The 20,437-nt window shown below is 41.3% G+C and overlaps 1 protein-coding gene across 1 annotated transcript in view; it reads right to left on the bottom strand.

The window, feature by feature from the left end:
- Positions 1-20,437, bottom strand: part of LOC149433028 (IQ domain-containing protein H-like) — a gene marked incomplete at its 3' end in the record, with an annotated part of 143,088 nt that overhangs the window by 18,429 nt on the left and 104,222 nt on the right. The window contains exon 12 of the mRNA XM_089664741.1: positions 6,745-6,920. Within this exon, the coding sequence (XP_089520867.1) occupies positions 6,745-6,920 (176 nt within the window). The remainder of the gene's footprint in view (positions 1-6,744; positions 6,921-20,437) is intronic.

Raw genomic sequence — 20,437 nt, 5'->3', positions numbered from 1 at the left:
CTGTTGGCGCCATAAATCCTGTATAATAATAATAATAATAATTATATATAGGTGTGTGGTGCTCCCCTCTCAGGTGTGCACTTACAAGAAGTGTTACCTCCCACTCTCATGGTTGGCACACTGAGCTTTGATTAATGACCTCCCAAGGAGTAGATCAGATCACTTATGATATTATGTTCTCCTTAAGCGCTTCCCGTCTGGACCATGTATATAAACGGCCTGACGGGAGCAGTGCAGGGGCGGGTGGCCTGGGAGTGTGCAGCACCGTGATCCGGTGCCCACTGTGATTGTTGTACAGGTCCTCTGTGTGAGGTCCCAATCATGTGATCACTAATTGGCCTGTCAGTGATCACACGCAGAGTAGTAAGCAAGATGTCACTTCTGACATCATTGCTTACTACGTGTGAAATCTGTGAATGATCACAGAGATCACATGGTACAGGGCTATTCACAACAGCCTTGTACCATGTGACAAGCTGTGACCAACCACAGCTCACACAGTATTTCTCAATGGCTGCAGGAATGCAGCCAGAGAGAAGGAGAATTGATTGCTTTTACAGCTTCTGTGGATGTCAAAGCAAGCAGTGTAAAAAAATAAATAAATCTTCATCACCCCCCAAATGTAGTACAGTGTCACTATGGTGACACTGTACTGATAGGATGACAGTATGTAAAAAAAAACAAAACAAAATCCATAAATAATAATACAGAAATGTAAAAAACATTAGAAAAATAATGGGTGAAAAAGCAATAAGCGTAAAAAAAAAAAAAAAAAAATCTTCATCACCCCCCACAAGTAGTACAGTGTCACCATGGTGCCACTGTACTGCTAGGGTGACAGTACAGTTGCAAGAAAAAGTATGTGAACCCCTTGGGATTACGTGGAGTTTTGCATGAATTGGGCATATTAAATATTAAATATTCTTGGGATGTCTGGTGTGAATCGCTCTCTTAAGGTCATGCCACAGCATTTCAATGGGGTTGAGGTCAGGACTCTGACTGGGCCACTCCAGAAGGCGTATTCTGTGCTGTTGCAGCCATTGTTTTGTTGAATTACTTGTATGCTTTGGGTCATTGTCCTGTTGCATCACCCATCCTCTGCGGAGCTTCAGTTGGCGGACAGATGGTCGTACGTTTTCCTGCAAAATGTCTTGATAAACTCTGGAATTCATTTTCCCATCAATGACAACAATCCGTCCAGCCCTGAGGCAGCAAAGCAGCCCCAAACCATGATGCTCCCTCCGCCATGTTTCACAGAGGAGATGAGGTTTTGATGTTGGTGAGCTGTGCCTTTTTTTCTCCACACATAGTGTTGTGTGTTCCTCCGTGGTGTCCTCCCATGTACTCCATTCTTGTTTAATGTTTTCCTTATTGTAGATGTGTCAACAAAAATGTTAGCATGTGCCAGAGATTTCTGTAGGTCTTTAGCTGACACTCTGGGATTCTTCTTTACCTCATGCAGCATTCTGCGCTGTGCTCTTGCAGTCATTTTTACAGGACGACCACGCCTAGGGAGAGTAGCAACAGTGCTAAACTTTCTCCATTTGTAGACAGTCTGTCTTACCGTGGACACATGAACATCAAGGCTTTTGGAGATACTTTTGTAACCCTTTCCAGCTTCATGCAAGTCAACAATTCTTGATCGTAGGTCTTCTGAGAGCTCTTTTCTGCGAGGCATGGTTCACATCAGACAGTGCTTCTTGAAACCAGTAAACCCAAAACAGGTGTGTGTTTTTTAAGGGCAGGACAGCTGTCAGCAACACATCCAATATCATCACACTGATTGGAGTCAAGGTTGGCTCACTCCTGGCTCCAATTAGCTCTGGGAGAAGTCATTAAGCTAGGGCCTCACATACTTTTTCCTCCCTGCACTGTGAATGTTTACATGTTATGTGCAATTAAACCATGGCAACATCTAATGTTTGTGTAGTATTATGTTCAGCAGACTGTGTTCTTCTATTGTTGTGACTTAGATGACGTTCAGAGCACATTTTATGCCCAATTCATGCAAAACTCCACGTAATCCCAAGGGGTTCACATACTTTTTCTTGCAACTGTATGTTAAAAAAAAAACAAATAATAATATAAAAAAAATAAAATAAAAATGTAAAAAACAATTTAGAAAAATTATAATTTTTGGTTATAAACTAATTTGGGGTTTGTTTTTTTTTACTACAAAGACAATTGAATACATTTTGGCCAAGATTTATGAAGAAAGATTATTTATTTGCTAAATTTTATAAGAAACACGCTTTTTTTCAAAAATTTTGGACTTTTTCATTTATATATCAAAAAAAATAAAAAATCCCAGTGGTGAATAAATACCACCAAAATAAAGTTTTATCTGTCTAAAAAAAATGCAAAAAAAATTCATACGGGTACAGTGTCGCATGACCGCGCAATTGTCATTCAAAGTGTGATAGCACTGAAAGCTGAAAATTGACCTGGACTGGAAGGGGGTGAAAGTGTCCGGACTGGAAGGGAGAGAAAGTGTCCAGACTGGAAGGGAGGGAAAGTGTCCGGACTGGAAGGGGGGGAAAGTGTCCGGACTGGAAGGGGGGGAAAGTGTCCGGACTGGAAGGGGGGGAAAGTGTCCGGACTGGAAGGGGGGTGAAAGTGTCCGGACTGAAAGGGGAGTGAAAGTGTCCAGACTGGAAGGGGGGGAAAGTGTCCGGACTGGAAGGGGGGGAAAGTGTCCGGACAGGAAGGGGGGGGGAAGTGTCCGGACTGAAAGGGGGGTGAAAGTGTCCAGACTGGAAGGGGGGGAAAGTGTCCGGACTGGAAGGGGGGGAAAGTGTCCGGACTGGAAGGGGGGGGAAGTGTCCGGACTGGAAGGGGGGGGAAGTGTCCGGACTGAAAGGGGAGTGAAAGTGTCCAGACTGGAAGGGGGGGAAAGTGTCCGGACTGGAAGGGGGGGAAAGTGTCCGGACAGGAAGGGGGGGGGAAGTGTCCGGACTGAAAGGGGGGTGAAAGTGTCCAGACTGGAAGGGGGGGAAAGTGTCCGGACTGGAAGGGGGGGAAAGTGTCCGGAATGGAAGGGGGGAAAGTGTCCGGACAGGAAGGGGGTGAAAGTGTCCGGACTGGAAGGGGGGGAAAGTGTCCGGACTGGAAGGGGTGAAAGTGTCCGGACTGGAAGGGGTGAAAGTGTCCGGACTGGAAGGGGTGAAAGTGTCCGGACTGGAAGGGGTGAAAGTGTCCGGACTGGAAGGGGTGAAAGTGTCCGGACTGGAAGGGGGGAAAGTGTCCGGACTGGAAGGGGGTGAAAGTGTCCAGACTGAAAGGGGGGGAAAGTATCCGGACTTGAAGTGGTTAAACTTGCGACAATGGAATCCCAGGACAAACGTTCCCGATCTCCAGCACATAAATTCCTCCTCCCAAGGCTCCACTCACAATAAACCATATAGAAGATAAAAAGACGAGAAAACCCCAAATGGTGCGGTACGAACTAAACGGTTTTATTGCCACAATAAAGTACTACTTGCAAAATGTAAATAGGTAATATAGCCCAAGCTCTCAATATGAGGAAAGCCAGATCAGTGCTCTCACCACTGCCGGCCTTCGATCTCTTCGTCACTTCCGGTCACCTCACAACCTCGCCCTAACGCGTTTTGTCACTTCCAGCTTTATCATAGGGGATCCTACTTTTTTTTAAGTGTTTGTTTGTTCATGTCTATTATATCTTAAAGTGGCAGCATGGTGTCTATACACTGACAGGATTTAGTAATGATATAATTAAATTTTTTTGCATATTTAGCGCAGTTTGGTGGTCTCACATCTCATTTACTTCTATTATTATTGAGGCTGGCCGTTTTTTTTTTTTTTTCGGACCACAAACTAAAAAATGCAATTTAATTCATTTTTAATATTCAAAGCAAACTTCCCCGTTCATCCATGTCTAATTTATTTTGTTGAGAAATCACTTTGAACCTCCCTCCCCCTTCCCCTTGATTTAGGGCAGATGATTGATGTAGCAATCACTTTCTGGAATTCATCTGCCCTCAATCTCAGGCATGCAGGTAGGAGGGTGTGCTTAGGCCGGCCATACATGGCTCGAAAATTGACCGATTTTTCACTCAATTCTGCAAGTGGTTCTAATTCACTATCGCTGTTTTCTAGCTGGTCTAAAACCGCTTTTGACCTAAAGGCCGGCCATACGTGGGTCGAAAATCGACCGATTTTATATGTTATATCCAGTTATATTCTGTGTATCTATGATAATTTTCTTTTTTTTTTAATATCTGATGATCCTGCCAGTGCCTGGTACTTCCTTTAACATGATTCCACGCTTGATGACCCTGCAGCCAGCCTTCTAGCTTGGAGAAGGGAAGGGGAGAAGGAGAGAAGAGCAGGGGAGTGCATTGCCATCCTTGACTATGGGGCTGTGCGTTTCTCTTGATGCACACAGTGTACAGCAGGGGTGGGAAGTTCTGTGAGTACATAAACATATCGAAAACAAACACCTGGTGCTAGGAATAACAGGTACAAAATAGGCCTCTTTCAGACATGTGCTTAGGGATGGTAAAAAATGGCAGATGAGCCGCCGTTTTACCGCAGACACCCCCTCCCAGCCATCAACCTAAACTGTAAAAAAAGGCTCCCTTCCAGTCCGGACACTTTCTCCCCCTTCCAGTCCGGACACTTTCCCCCCCTTCCAGTCCGGACACTTTCCCCCCCTTCCAGTCCGGACACTTTCCCCCCCTTCCAGTCCGGACACTTTCCCCCCCTTCCAGTCCAGACACTTTCCCCCCCTTCCTGTCCGGACACTTTCCCCCCCTTCCAGCCCGGACACTTTCACCCCCTTCCAGTCCGGACACTTTCCCCCCCTTCCAGTCCGGACACTTTCCCCCCCTTCCAGCCCGGACCCTTTCACCCCCTTCCAGTCCGGACACTTTCCCCCCCTTCCAGTCCGGACACTTTCCCCCCCTTCCAGTCCGGACACTTTCCCCCCCTTCCAGCCCGGACCCTTTCACCCCCTTCCAGCCCGGACACTTTCCCCCCCTTCCAGTCCAGACACTTTCCCCCCCTTCCAGTCCGGACACTTTCCCCCCCTTCCAGCCCGGACACTTTCACCCCCTTCCAGTCCGGACACTTTCACCCCCTTCCAGTCCGGACACTTTCACCCCCTTCCAGTCCGGACACTTTCACCCCCTTCCAGTCCGGACACTTTCACCCCCTTCCAGTCCGGACACTTCCCCCCCCTTCCAGTCCGGACACTTTCTCCCCCTTCCAGTCCGGACACTTTCCCCCCCTTCCAGTCCGGACACTTTCACCCCCTTCCAGTCCGGACACTTTCCGCCCCCTTCCAGTCCGGACACTTTCCGCCCCCTTCCAGTCCGGACACTTTCCCCCCCTTCCAGTCCGGACACTTTCACCCCCTTCCAGTCCGGACACTTTCCCCCCCTTCCAGTCCGGACACTTTCACCCCCCCTTCCAGTCCGGACACTTTCCGCCCCCTTCCTGTCCGGACACTTTCTGCCCCCTTCCAGTCCAGACACTTTCCCCCCCCTTCCTGTCCAGGCCAATTTTCAGCTTTCAGCGCTATCACACTTTGAATGACAATTGCGCGGTCATGCAACACTGTACCCATATGAATTTTTTTGCATTTTTTTTGAGACAGATAAAACTTTATTTTGGTGGTATTTATTCACCACTGAGATTTTTATTTTTTTAATATATAAATGAAAAAGTCCAAACATTTTGAAAAAAAAAAAGTGTTTTTCTTATAAAATTTTGCAAATAAATAATCTTTCTGCATAAATCTTGGCCAAAATGTATTCATCTATCTTTTTAGTAAAAAAAAAAAAATAACCCAAATTAGTTTATAACCAAATATTAAATTTTTTTTAAAACATTTTTTACATTTTTATTGTTATTTTTATTTTTCTTTAAACATATTGTCACCCTAGCAGTACAGTGTCACCATAGTGACACTGTATTACTTGTGGGAGGTTATGAAGAATTTTTTTTATATTTTTACACTGATTGCTTTTATACCCATAAAGGCTGTAAAAGCAATCATTTCTCTTTCTTTCTGGCTGCATTCTTGCAGCCATTGAGAAATACTGTGTGAGCTGTGATTGGTCACAGCTTGTCACATGGTACAAGGCTGTTGTGAATAGCCTTGTACCATGTGACCTCTGTGCAGGGGCGGACTGACCATTTGGAAACTCGGGCACTGCCCGAGGGCCCGGGGTCAGTAGGGGGCCCCATGAGATGCCCCTGGTACCTTTTTCATAGGCTATTTTGAGTTTGGGCAAGGACAGAGGGGCCCCATGATCCCTTATTGCCCGGGGGCCCCATGAGTTGTCAGTCCGCTCCTGCCTCTGTGATCATTCACAGATTTCCCATGTAGTAAGCAATGATGTCAGAAGTGACAACTTGCTTACTACTATTTATGTGATCACTGATTGGCCAATCAGTGATCACATCATTGGGACCTCACACATGTACATAAACGACTGGACGGGAGCAGCGCAGGAGCGGGTGACCGTTTATAAAAGTCCTCCCGCATTACCTGCCTGTGCGCGCTCCCTGGGAGCACACGGCACCGTGAAGCGGACACAGCGAGCACCGGTTCACCATGCCATGTGCTCCCAGGGAGCGCGCACAGGCAGGGAATGCGGGAGGGTGTTTATAAACGGTCACCCGCTCCTGCGCTGCTCCCGTCCGGTCGTTTATGTACATGGGCCGGACGGGAAGTGTTGAAGTAAAGTATCTGCATTGGGTTCACTATGTAGGACTTACAGGAAATGTGTCCACAGCCTCCGGGGTGATAATGGTAAATCTCTCATGCAGCTCAGCGGCATCCTGGGAGTTCCCTGACAACACTGCTGTCCTCAGACCCAGGAGGTTGCGGTAGTACTGCGCCATTTCCTCATCCATTTTCACAGGGCACACGTAGATGACGTCCACATTGGGGTCTGCAGGACAGGGATGTCATATGTAGTAAGTAGAGGGTCAGGACTACAGCAATACACTACAAATAACAAAATATAAAATGCTTTGCCTTGCACATGATAAATGCGGCAAAACAATGTATCCCTGTTCACTGGCGGTCAAAACAGGTTCCCACTGTGCGAGAGTGGTTTCTTAGGGTCATCAGGATTGCGGAGATGGAGGAGCTGATTTCAGTGGCAAAAGAACACCCCGAGAGATTCAGGAAGACTTGGGCATGTTGGAAGCACTTTCAAACCACCAGTATTTATCGTTTTTCTATGAATGAATGAGACGAGATTCAAGAACACAAAAACATCTAGAGCTCTCACCTCTAGAATTGCTCCATAGACTGAGTCTACCCGGACTATATCTTACATAAAGGTATAATCTACATCACCATAAATAATGCTCCATGATATGATTAGTTAACAGCCACTATTTATTATTTGACCCCCTCCATCACCCCCCCCCCCTTTTTTTTTTTTTTTGTTTTTTTTTTGTTTTATCCCCTTCCTTCTATGATGCTACTCTTCACACTTCCTTTCACCTGATGTGCCTTTCTCTCTTCTTTTCCTTTCCCTCTTTCCCTCACACCTTTTTCCTCTACAAAATAACTATATCTTATATGAGGGACAGGGTGCCCTTTCACATATAGGTATGATTGTCTTTCACAATAAGAACCCTACATTGCCCGGCTACGGACACAGAAGAACTGCACGCCTTCAAATGATATATTGTACTGCGCTTCATGGTCCCATTATTTGAATAATCCCTACGCATTAGAGCAGCATCCTCTATAATTCTCTAGACTACCTATTATAATCAGTACTCTTTTTTTTTGGTTTAGTTTACTCAACTGCTATAATGTGATCTTTTGTATCAGGGTAATTCACACTTCAAATAAACAACTTATGACCCGTCTGCGCTACGGGAGATTAAGACAGATGTTTATGCGCGGACTGTGCTCCGTATCCGTATATGACTTGTTATGCCTTTCTTATTTCAAAATAAAATAAAACTTTTTTTGGAAAAAAAATATAAAATGCTAAGAAAATGCAAAATAATAATAAATAAAATAATATTAAACAAATTAATAATAATAAAATAATAATAATAAATAAATTAATAATAATAAACAAAACAATAATAAGGTTTCATGCACACGGGGCGCTTTAAAACTCAGCTCCTAGAGGCACCTTGCATTATTTTCTTCTGTCTTTTCTGCTTTTACAGGTGTTTAGAGGCAGAAAAAAACACCATTTTTATTATTTATTTAATAGAGACAGAACCCCCCCACTGCCGACACATTCAGAAGCCGCAGCGTTTTTAAAGAAAAAAAAACGCCTGACACGCCTAAAAGAATGTAAATGCATCTAAACGTGCTTAGGTGTGCCAAGTGCTTGGGCATTCATTCATTTCAATAGACAGAACAAATTAATATTCTGGCCAATAAAATAAACACCCAATGCTTGACACGCTTAAATGTGCCTAAACGTGTTTGCAAAATTTGCTGCCTTTCTTCTGCCCAGTGTGTAGGAGGCTTAAAATTTTAATTTTATGCATGGGGGTACCTTTTGCTCTGTTGGTGTTAGAGCACTGATTTTTCAAATTTTCTAAATTTTTTTATGTGCGATTGATAGCCCCTGCGTGGGTGTGATTTGTTGCTCCTGTGTTAAACTGTTACAAAATAATAAAAACCATTGAAATGCAAAAATTTAATTTTAAATACTAAAAAAAAAAATAGTAAATAAATAATAAAAATGACGTTTTCACATAGGTCCTTTCTCTGCAGCGCAGGAGGTTCCCTTTTTATTTAATAGTAAATAATTAAATATTATCAATAATGAGGATAAGAGCATAAACAGTATTGAAAAATACTTAAACAAATAAAAAAAAAAACAACATTAAAATTACAGGGTCAGAACTACATTAATACGCTACAAATAAAATAGAACATAAAATACAAAATAATAAATGATTAAATTAAAAAAAATATAAAATACTAATGAAATAAAATATATTAAGTAAAATACTACTTAAACAACAGGGTCAGAGCTACATTCATTTGTTACAAATATCATATAAAATACTAAATCACAATACATAAAATATGTATATATATATTAAAGAAAAAAAAATATATATAAATAAAATATAGTAAGTAAAATACTAATTAAACTACAGGGTCAGAGCTACATTCATTTGTTACAAATATCATATAAAATACTAAATCACAATAAATAAAAAAATATATATTAAAAAATAAATAACTAAATTATATATATAAATAAATTATATATATATATATATATATATATATATATATATATATATATATATATAAAAAATTAATATATAGTAAGTAAAATACTAATTAAACTACAGGGTCAGGGCTACATTCATTTGTTACAAATATCATATAAAATACTAAATGACAATAAAGAAAAATTGTATATATATATATATATATATATATATATATATATATATATATATATATATATATAAAATCAATTAAGATATCATAATAAAAATAAAATAAATAAATTATATATATAAATAAATTATATATATATATATATATATATATATATATATATATATATATATATATAAAAATATAAAATTAAAATATAGTAAGTAAAATACTAATTAAACTACAGGGTCAGGGCTACATTCATTTGTTACAAATATCATATAAAATACAAAATTACAATAAAACAAAATTATATATATATATAAAACAATTAAGATATAATAATACAAATAAAATACTAATAAAACTACAGGGTCAGGGCTACATTCATTTGTTCCAAATATAAAATACTAAATCACAATAAATAAAAAAAATATATATATTAAAAAATAAATAAATAAATTATATATATAAATAAATTATATAATTTTATATATATATATATATATATATATATATATATATATAAAAATATAAAATTTAAATATAGTAAGTAAAATACTAATTAAACTACAGGGTCAGGGCTACATTCATTTGTTCCAAATATGAAATACTAAATCACAAAAAATAAAAAAATATATATATTACAAAATAAATAAATAAATTATATATATAAATAAATTATATATACAGTGGGGATCGAAAGTTTGGGCACCCCAGCTAAAAATTTGTATTAATGTGCATAAAGAAGCCAAGGAAAGATGGAAACATCTCCAAAAGGCATCAAATTACAGATTAGACATTCTTATAATATGTCAGATGAGTCTGGGCATTTAAAACCTTTGAGATTGACATCATCTGGTCTTCCCAGACGATGATTGAGAACAATCCATGACACTGGCAGGTCTCAGCTTGGCAAAGGGGGCAGTGCATGCTATAAATTCTGCAGGGTGCCCAAACTTTTGCAGACACCATTTTTTTGTTTTCTGTTATTTTGAAAGTGTAAATGATGGAAATAAAATCTAACTTTTGTTGACATATTATAAGAATGTCTAATCTGTAATTTGATGCCTTTTGGAGATTTTTCCATCTTTCCTTGGCTTCTTTATGCACATTAATACAAATTTTTAGCTGGGGTGCCCAAACTTTCGATCCCCACTGTATATATATATATATATAAAATTAAAATATAGTAAGTAAAATACTAATTAAACTACAGGGTCAGGGCTACATTCATTTGTTCCAAATATCATATAAAATACTAAATCACAATAAATAAAGAAAAAAAAAAAAAAAAAAATATATATATATATATATATATATATACAGTCATGGCCGAAATTGTTGGCACCCTTGATATTTTTCCTGAAAATCAAGTATTTCACACAAAAAAGGTATTGCATTAACACATGTTTTGCTATACACATGTTTATTCCCTTTGTATGTATTGGAACAAATATAAAACAGAGGCAGAAAAGCAAATATGACATAATGTCACACAAAACCCCAAAAATGGGCTGGACAAAAGTATTGGCACCCTTAACTTAATATTTGGTTGCACACCCTTTGGAAAACATAACTGAAATCAGTCGCTTCCTATAACCATCAATAAGCTTCTGACACCTCTCACCCGGAATTTTGGACCACTCTTCCTTTGCAAACAGCTCCAGGTCTCTCTTATTGGAAGGACACCTTTTCCCAACAGCAATTTTAAGATCTCTCCACAGGTGTTCAATGGGATTTAGATCTGGGCTCATTGCTGGCCACTTCAGAACTCTCCAGCGCTTCTTTGCCATCCATTTCTGAGTGCTTTTTGACGTATGTTTGGGGTCATTGTCCTGCTGGAAGACCCAGGATCTTGGACGCAAACCCAGCTTTCTGACACTGGGCCCTACAGTGCGACCCAAAATCCTTTGGTAATCCTCAGATTTCATGATGCCTTGCACACAGTCAAGGCACCCAGTGCCAGAGGCAGCAAAACAACCCCAAAACATCATTGAACCTCCACCATATTTTACCGTAGGTACTGTGTTTTGTTCTTTGTAGGCCTCATTCCGTTTTCGGTAAACAGTAGAATGATGTGCTTTACCGAAAAGCTCTATCTTGGTCTCATCTGTCCACAAGACGTTTTCCCAGAAGGCTTTTGGCTTACTCAAGTACATTTTGGCAAACTGTAGTCTTGCTTTTTTATGTCTCTGTGTCAGCAGTGGGGTCCTCCTGGGTCTCCTGCCATAGCGTTTCATTTCATTTAAATGTCGACGGATAGTTCGCGCTGACACTGATGCTCCCTGAGCCTGCAGGACAGCTTGAATGTCTTTGGAACATGTTTGGGGCTGCTTATCCACCATCCGGACTATTCTGCGTTGCAATCTTTCATCAATTTTCCTCATCCGTCCACGACCAGGGAGATTAGCTACAGTGCCATGGGTTGCAAACTTCTTGATAATGTTGCGCACTGTGGACAAAGGCAAATCTAGTTCTCTGGAGATGGACTTGTAACCTTGAGATTGTTGATATTTTGCCACAATTTTTGTTCTCAGGTCCTCAGACAGTTCTCGTCTCCTCTTTCTGTTGTCCATGCTTAGTGTGGCACAGACAGACACACAATGCAAAGGTTAAGTGAACGTCTCTCCTTTTTATCTGCTTTCAGGTGTGATTTCTATATTGCCCACACCTGTTACTTGCCCCAGGTGAGTTTACAGGAGCATCACATGCTTGTAACATTCTTATTTATCCGCAGTTGTGAAAGGGTGCCAATACTTTTGTCCAGCCCATTTTTGGAGGTTTGTGTGACATTATGTCGAATTTGCTTTCTTTCCTCCCTTTTTTTGTTTTGTCCCAATACACACAAAGGGAATAAACATGTGTATAGCAAAACATGTGTTAATGCAATACGTTTCGTGAGAAATACATGATTTCCTGGAGAAATATCAAGGGTGCCAACAATTTCGGCCATGACTGTATATATATATATAAATATAAATGTAAATATATAACCATCTGGGTCAGAACTACATTCACGTTGCTGTAAGACTGAAGGAAAGTAGAGTTCCTCATACCAACCATCGGGTTTCTCCCGTCATTTTGCACTAGTCAGTACTTTGACCTGCACATTAGATTTTCACAAATGAAACCCAGGGGGGTTTATTCTATAAAACTAGGCAGGCTAAAAAAAACAGGTCTGTTTTGCACTTTTCAGAAAACGCATCCTGATAATTATTTATTTTGCTGATCAGTAGACATGCCGAATAATTCTGAATAACCTGCACACAGGCTTCAGGAAAATGTATATAACCAACAGAAATCCACGTTAAAGCATACAGTGAAGGAAATGCATATTTGCTCCCCGGCTGATGTTGAATATTTGCCCACTCACAAAGAAATGATCGGTCTAAACATCGAATGTTCGGTGTATTGTAACACTGAGAGACAGAATACAACAACAAATTCAGCAGAAATGCGTCTAACAAACGATGACTGATTTGCACATTTCCTTCCTTGAATTCCGTGACACGTGGTCACTGAGTAGGTCAGGGGTGCTCATCCTGTGGCACTCGTAGCCCTTAGATGTGGCCCTCGACCTCAAATTGAATGCAGGAGCTTTGGTGCGCTTTTAGAGAGTGCGCCACACTTGCAAGATGTAATAGAAGTGTATGGCAAAGTGCAGCTAACCCGCAGGAAAGCTGCAGGTGCACTGCGCTCCAGCCACGGCGCAGGTAAACCGCAGTGCTTCACTGTGAAAGCAGCCTTAGAGGGGGCTCAGTACAGTAAGGGCTTGTTTATGTTTGTGGTTTGGGGGCAGTGAAACTCCACAGTTGAGACCCCCCAACCACTGGTGTAGAGTCAGGGGATCACAATGGCGACCCTGCTCCCTCAAGTTCCGGCAGGTTCCTGAAGCACCAAAAATTAACGAATGGATAAATAGAGTTGAAAATATTTATAGGATGGAGGAGCTGTCATATGGAGGAGGATAAAATGGAAGCATTCAGGAAAACGCGGTGTAGTTGGTTGAAATTTAAATCCTCTAAAAGAAATATGGAACTGGAGGGAATTGGAGGAATTTAGAAGCCAGGAGAGAGCCTAATGCAGGTCATAGACATTTTGAAAATCGGCCGATTTTTGCAACATTAGTGGGTTAATTGGTCAGCCGTTTTCGGGGTTTTGGCACTTTTTTTTATCAATCAAGTTGGAAAATTCACGGACGATTTTAACAATCGGCCAATTTTCTCAGCAATAATGGGCAAATCAGCCGATCATTTTACCAATAAAAAATTTGCGCATGAGCCGTGACCTGCAAGAAGAAAAAGAAGAATAAGAAGAAAAAGAAGAAGAAAAAAGAAGAAAAAGGAGAAAAAAAGTAGAAGAAAAAAGAAAAGAATAAGAAGAAAAAAGAAGAAGAAAAAGAAGGAGAAAAAAGTAGAACAAGAATAATAATAAGAAGAAGATGAAGCAGAAAAAAGAAGATTTCCAGTCCGCTATTATATTTGACATGAAAAAGTCTTGCGGTTGCAACAATGTATCTATTTGTATCCGAATAAAAACATCTGTATCCGAAATGGATACAAATGGATACATTGTTGCAACCGCAAGACTTTTTCATGTCAAATATAATAGCGGGGCTCTCTGCAGGGACAGAAGTTAAAATGCCGGCCGCAGACGGGACGAAAATCGGCCGATTTTTTTACCGTTGGTGGTAACGTCGGCCGATCGAACGGCCGATTTTTTGTTTTTTTATAAAAATCGGCCGGTTTTCGACCCATCTATGGCCTGCATTAAGCCGGCCATACACGGGTCGAATTCCAAAATAATTTTCTTTCGAAAATCTTTTCTAAGAATTTAAGTTCGAATTTCGCACCATTAGTGGGTCACAGAAACGGACGATTTTCGTGTGACCATCAAATTTGAGTGATCGGACATGTTGGAAATTCTTTGAAAAACAAACGAATTTCGAGTCAATCATGGGAGAATCGTACAAGAAATATAAAGCTGTGACCTGGAAAGAAAAGAAAATTCTTGGCCATGAAAATTCTTTTCTGTAGCAACGTGAGGAGAAATTGAAGGCTTGGTTGGTTGAATTTTGAAATCAATGGTGGTGCCATCAAATTACAAATCGCACAAAATTTGAGATTTTCTAAAGAAAATTTGTTTGGAATTCGACCCATGTATGGTCTGTGATTTTGAGGGTGAGCATTGTTAGAGATAAATGGAAAAATATGAGAGAAGGTATAGGTCAGAAAGAGGAGGGGGGAAGGGTGTGGGGGGGGGGGTATAAGGGGGTATTATGGAATGTGTACATGTGAATTATTTTTATAAATATGTTTTTCTTTTTATAATGGAAAATCAAATAAAAGTTAAATTAAAAAAAAAAAAAAAAAAAACAATGGCAACCCTGCCCCATGCTTCAGGGGGCCCATACAGCCTCCCTGTCACATTCTGTCTTACAACTGGACAGGAGGGGTGGCAAATACAGGAACCGATCCCCTCCATTTTCCTCCTGCAGCCAATGAAAGCTGGCCGCTCCTCACCTCCCTCCTGCTGGCATTCCGGAAAATTTAATTTATACTATTTAAAAACAAAAAAAATCTAAATTCGGAACCAATTTATTTCATTGTGGCCCACGGTCAGTTACTAAACCCCTGGAGTAGGCATTGCTGTGTCGCACATTTCACAGAGCCTGCCTCCTGAGAGGAGAAGTTTCAGAAGGTGGAGTCAGTACAAGGATCCCAGCTTGCAGGAAGCAGGGTACCATGGGATATCTAGTCTGTAGAAATTGAGGACAAGCTGCAGATTTGGACAGTTCTTGTAAGGAAGAACCACGCCCACAACAGAGTTAGAGGTGTATTTTTAAAATATTTTTACAGCTGTTTGTCTATCGAAAATTCATGTAAATGTGTTCTGTAGGAATGGGGCAAAATCGAATGTTCTCAGGCTATATTCTCTGCACATCGAATGTGTGAATGAGGGAAATACCCCATTATGGCCACCAGATGGCTAGTAGCAATAATGTAGTATTTTCTCCATTGACATTTAAGCGGTTGTAAACCTATGAAATATGAACAAAGCAAACCCTTTATACTGTGTACTTCAATCCAGCACTATATGTCATTTCTATCCGCTGTCTCCTTCCTCTGCTATCAGCAGGAGTCCCTTCTGACAAGTTTACCTGACACCAAAAGAAAAATGGTGACAGGGGAGGGAACAGCCGTGATTGACAGCCTCAGCTCTGTGAAGAGGGGAGGGTGTCCCTTCTCTCCAATCAGCTCAAAGAGCTCTCCTCACTGAGCTCTGAGGAGTGTAACTTCAGCTCCCCGCTGTTTTTCAGAGCTGGGAGATGCTGTTTAAATTCTAAACTTTGAACGGATGAAGGAGACAGATGGCTTCAGATAAACAGGTACAACTTTTGTAGGAGGATTTGTTTCATCTCTGTGTATCACCTGAGGCCAGTCATTTCACTGGGTATATGAAGGGTTTACAACCACTTTAATATGTAGAGAATATTTTGTGAGAACATTTGCCTCATTCTCACATAATTCATTTACATACAGTTTTGATAAACAGCTATGAATATTTTGTATAAATGCCCCTCTAAGGGTTCATGTACACTGCAGATGATAAACGCACGTTTAGTTGCTGTTCAGCATTTTTTTTCAGCAGCCCCTGAACTCTCCCTAATGTTTTCCTATGTGTCCGTGTACACATCGTCATTTACAGTCATTTACAGGCAGTTGAGTTTACAGTCTTTTTTTGAACGCAGCAAACTTGCATTCAGGAGTAGATTTTATCAGTGTCAAATGCAAAACAATTGTAAATGCGGCTAAATGCGTTTATAAGCATTTGCGTTTGAAATTTTTTTTTAACTCTTCCAGTTCCCGATGCTGTCCAGAGCCTTTTTTCATCATGAAAAATGCATGGAAAGCGTTTTCAAGGTACTCAGATGGACAAAACACTGAACACAGGATGTTCCTACCAAGCTTGTCACACATTGTAATGACCATTCACACCTCAGACCTCTCCCACCCTTGGAAACAAAAGATATGTTAACCACTTGCTGTCCGGCCGCTGTATATAAACGGCGGGATGGTGGCAGTCCAGGGGCGGGTTGCCGTTCATAAACGGTGCCCGCCATTCTGGACTGTGCACGCTCCCTGGGAGTGTGCAGCACCGCGAACCGATGCCCGCTGTGTCCTCCGGACACAGTGGAACACCGATCGTCGTACAGGACCTCTGTGCGAGGTCACTGATTGGCCAATCAGTGATCACATGAATAGGTATACGCAAGATGTCACTTCTGACATCATTGCTTACTACGTGTGAAATCTGGGAATGATCACAGAGGTCACATGGTGCAAGGCTATTCACAACAGATTGTAAGCTCCCAGGATCAGGGCCCTCCTTTTCCTCGTGTATTGAACTGTATTGTTGCTGTATTGTCTCCAGTTATATTGTAAAGCGCTGAGCAAACTGTTGGTGCCATAAATCCTGTATAATAATAATAATGTGACAAGCTGTGACCAATCACAGCTCACACAGTAGTTCTCAATGACTGCAAGAATGCAGCCAGAGAGAAGAAGAAATGATTGCTTTTACAGCCTTTATGGGAGCAAAAGCAATCAGTGTAAAAAAAAAAAAAATCTTCATCACCCCCCCACAAGTAGTACAGTGTCACCATGGTGGCACTGTACTGCTAGGGTGACAGTATGTAGAAAAAGAAAAACATAAATAATATATTAATAATCATCAGTCCCTCCCCTCATACCAGGGTACTAGGTGTAATCCTAGACTCCTGTCTGTCCTTTCAGCCCCAAATCCAATCATTGTCCAAATCTTGTACACTTCACCTCCGCAACATCTCCAAGATACGGCCGTTCCTAACCTCTGAAACCACTAAGCAACTTATTCCCTCCCTGGTTATCTCTCGCCTTGACTATTGTAACTCCCTCCTCATTGGCCGACCTCATCACAGGCTATCCCCTCTTCAGTCTATCATGAATGCTGCTGCCAGACTCATCCACCTTACTAACCGTTCTGTATCTGCCACCCCTCTCTGCCAATCACTCCACTGGCCTCCACTCAGTGTCCTCCATCCCTCTCTGCCAATCCCTCCACTGACCTCCACTCAGTGTCCTCCACCCCTCTCTGCCAATCCCTCCACTGGCCTCCACTCAGTGTCCTCCATCCCTCTCTGCCAATCCCTCCACTGACCTCCACTCAGTGTCCTCGATCCCTCTCTGCCAATCCCTCCACTGGCCTCCACCCCTCTCTGCAAATCCCTCCACTGACCTTCACTAGTGTCCTCCACCCCTCTCTGCCAATCCCTCCACTGGCTTCCTGTTGCCCAACGGATACAAGTCAAAACATTAACAATAACGTATAAAGCCATTAATAACTCCGCCCCAAATTACATCACCGATCTTGTCTCTAAATATCACCCAAACCGTACTCTCCGCTCCTCGCAAGACCTCCTACTCTCTAGCTCCCTTGTCTCCTCCTCCCATGCTTGTCTCCAGGACCTCTCCAGAGCTTCCCCCATCCTCTGGAACTCTCTACCCCAATTTATCAGACTATTGCCTACTCTGCTCACTTTTAGCGATCTCTGAAAACCTCTCTTTTCAGGGAAGCCTTTCCTGCCCTCAGCTAATAATGGAATCTTCTACTCTTCCAACCAGTCCATCCCCCACAGTTACTACCTTTTGTACCACTAGCCCCACCCTCCTAGATTGTAAGCTCCAAGGATCAGGGTCCTCCTAACCCTCTTGTACTGAACTGTACAGCAGACGTGTCATTACATGAAACGCGTCTAGGAGGAGCCCCTGCACGCCTTGACGTCACGCCACCGGATCAGGAGATCCGGTGGCCATCATATTTATCCACTGCCTTCACATCTCAGCCCAGCATTCCAGGAGTCCACCGAGGCTGGAGGATTTGGGAAACAGGTCCAGACCATCATCCCTGGCAGCTGTCACCTCAACAACCACCAGAGGATACCTTTACCACCAGGCTGTACCTTCACGGGACCTCCGGCTACATAGAATTTCTATGTGCACATTAAAATTGCACTTCCGGTGAGTGGGCAATCTTTCTACACCTTCATGTCAGGATGCTGGAATATACCCATTTGGATTGAAATCATACATATTACCTTGGACTGTTTACCATTCAGTTTACAGGACTTCTTCTTTTTTGCCATATCTAATATAGTGTATTTATCTGTATAGCGCTGCACACCCCATTTATATGTTATATAAATCCTGTATAATAATAATAATAATATAAAAAAAAATAAAAATGTAAAACAAAATTAGAAAAATTATAATTTTTGGTTATAAACTAATTTGGGTTATTTTTTTTTTCACTAAAAACATAACGGAATAAATTTTGGCCAAGATTTATGATGAAATATTATTTATTTGCAAAATTTTATAAGAAAAATACTTTTTTTCAAAATGTGTGGATTTTTTCATTTATATAGCAAAAAAAAAAAAAAAAAATTCCAGGGGTGAATAAATACCACCAAAATAAACCTCTATCTGTCTCAAAAAAATGCTAAAAAATTAATAAATAAATAAATAAATATGGGTACAGCGTTGAATGACTGCGCAACTGTCATTCAAAGCGTGATAACGCTGAAAGCTGAAAATTGGCCTGGATAGGAAGGGGGTAAAAGTGTCCGGACTGGAAGTGGTTAATGACCATTCACACCTGAAATTCCTCATGAAGATGCCCTGGCAGGTGGCCTTAATGACTCCCTCCACCAGACACCTTTCCCACCCTTGGAAACAAAAGAAATGTTAATGAGCAACTCACACCTCAGCTAATCTCAACACATGTATTTATTTCAGGTACTTATATAGTGCCATCAATTTATGCAGTGCTTTATATACAGTCAGGTCCATAAATATTGGGGCATCAACACAATTCTAACATTTTTGGCTCTATACACCACCACAATGGATTTGAAATGAAACGAACAAGATGTGCTTTAACTGCAGACTGTCAGCTTTAATTTGAGGGTATTTACATCCAAATCAGGTGAACGGTGTAGGAATTACAACAGTTTGCATAGGTGCCTCCCACTTGTTAAGGGACCAAAAGTAATGGGACAGAATAATAATCATAAATCAAACTTTCACTTTTTAATACTTGGTTGCAAATCCTTTGCAGTCAATTACAGCCTGAAGTGTGGAACGCATAGACATCACCAGACGCTGGGTGTCATCCCTGGTGATGCTCTGCCAGGCCTCTACTGCAACTGTCTTCAGTTCCTGCTTGTTCTTGGGGCATTTTCCCTTCAGTTTTGTCTTCAGCAAGTGAAACGCTCAATCGGATTCAGGTCAGGTGATTGACTTGGCCATTGCAGAACATTCCACTTCTTTCCCTTAAAAAACTCTTTGGTGTCTTTTGCAGTCTGCTTTGGGTCATTGTCCATCTGCACTGTGAAGCGTCCAATGAGTTGTGAAGCATTTGGCTGAATATGAACAGATAATATTCCCAAAACACTTCACAATTCATCCGGCTGCTTCTGTCAGCCGTCACATCATCAATAAATACAAGAGAAGCAGTTCCATTGGCAGCCATACATGCCCACGCCATGACACTACCACCACCATGCTTCACTGATGAGGTGGTATGCTTAGGATCATGAGCAGTTCCTTCTCCATACTCTTCTCTTCCCATCACTCTGGTACAAGTTGATGTTGGTCTCATCTGTCCATAGGATGTTGTTCCAGAACTGTGAAGGCTTTTTACATGTCATTTGGCAAACTCTAATCTGGCCTTCCTGTTTTTGAGGCTCACCAATGGTTTCCATCTTGTGGTGAACCCTCTGTATTCACTCTGGTGAAGTCTTCTCTTGATTGGTGACTTTGACACACATACACCTACCTCCTGGAGGGTGTTCTTGATCTGGCCAACTGTTGTGAAGGGTGTTTTCTTCACCAGGGAAAGAATTCTTCGCTCATCCACCACAGTTGTTTTCCGTGGTCTTCCGGGTCTTTTGGTGTTGCTGAGCTCACCGGCGCGTTCCTTCTTTTTAAGAATGTTCCAAACAGTTGTTTTGGCCACGCCTAATGTTTTTGCTATCTCTCT

The sequence above is a fragment of the Staurois parvus genome, unplaced genomic scaffold (assembly GCF_062004578.1).
Source record: "Staurois parvus isolate SC_StPar_1 unplaced genomic scaffold, SC_StPar_1.0 ptg002019l, whole genome shotgun sequence".
Lineage (NCBI taxonomy): Eukaryota > Metazoa > Chordata > Amphibia > Anura > Ranidae > Staurois > Staurois parvus.
The sequence above is the reverse complement of the archived record's forward strand: the minus strand, read 5'-3'. Positions and strand labels throughout refer to the sequence as shown.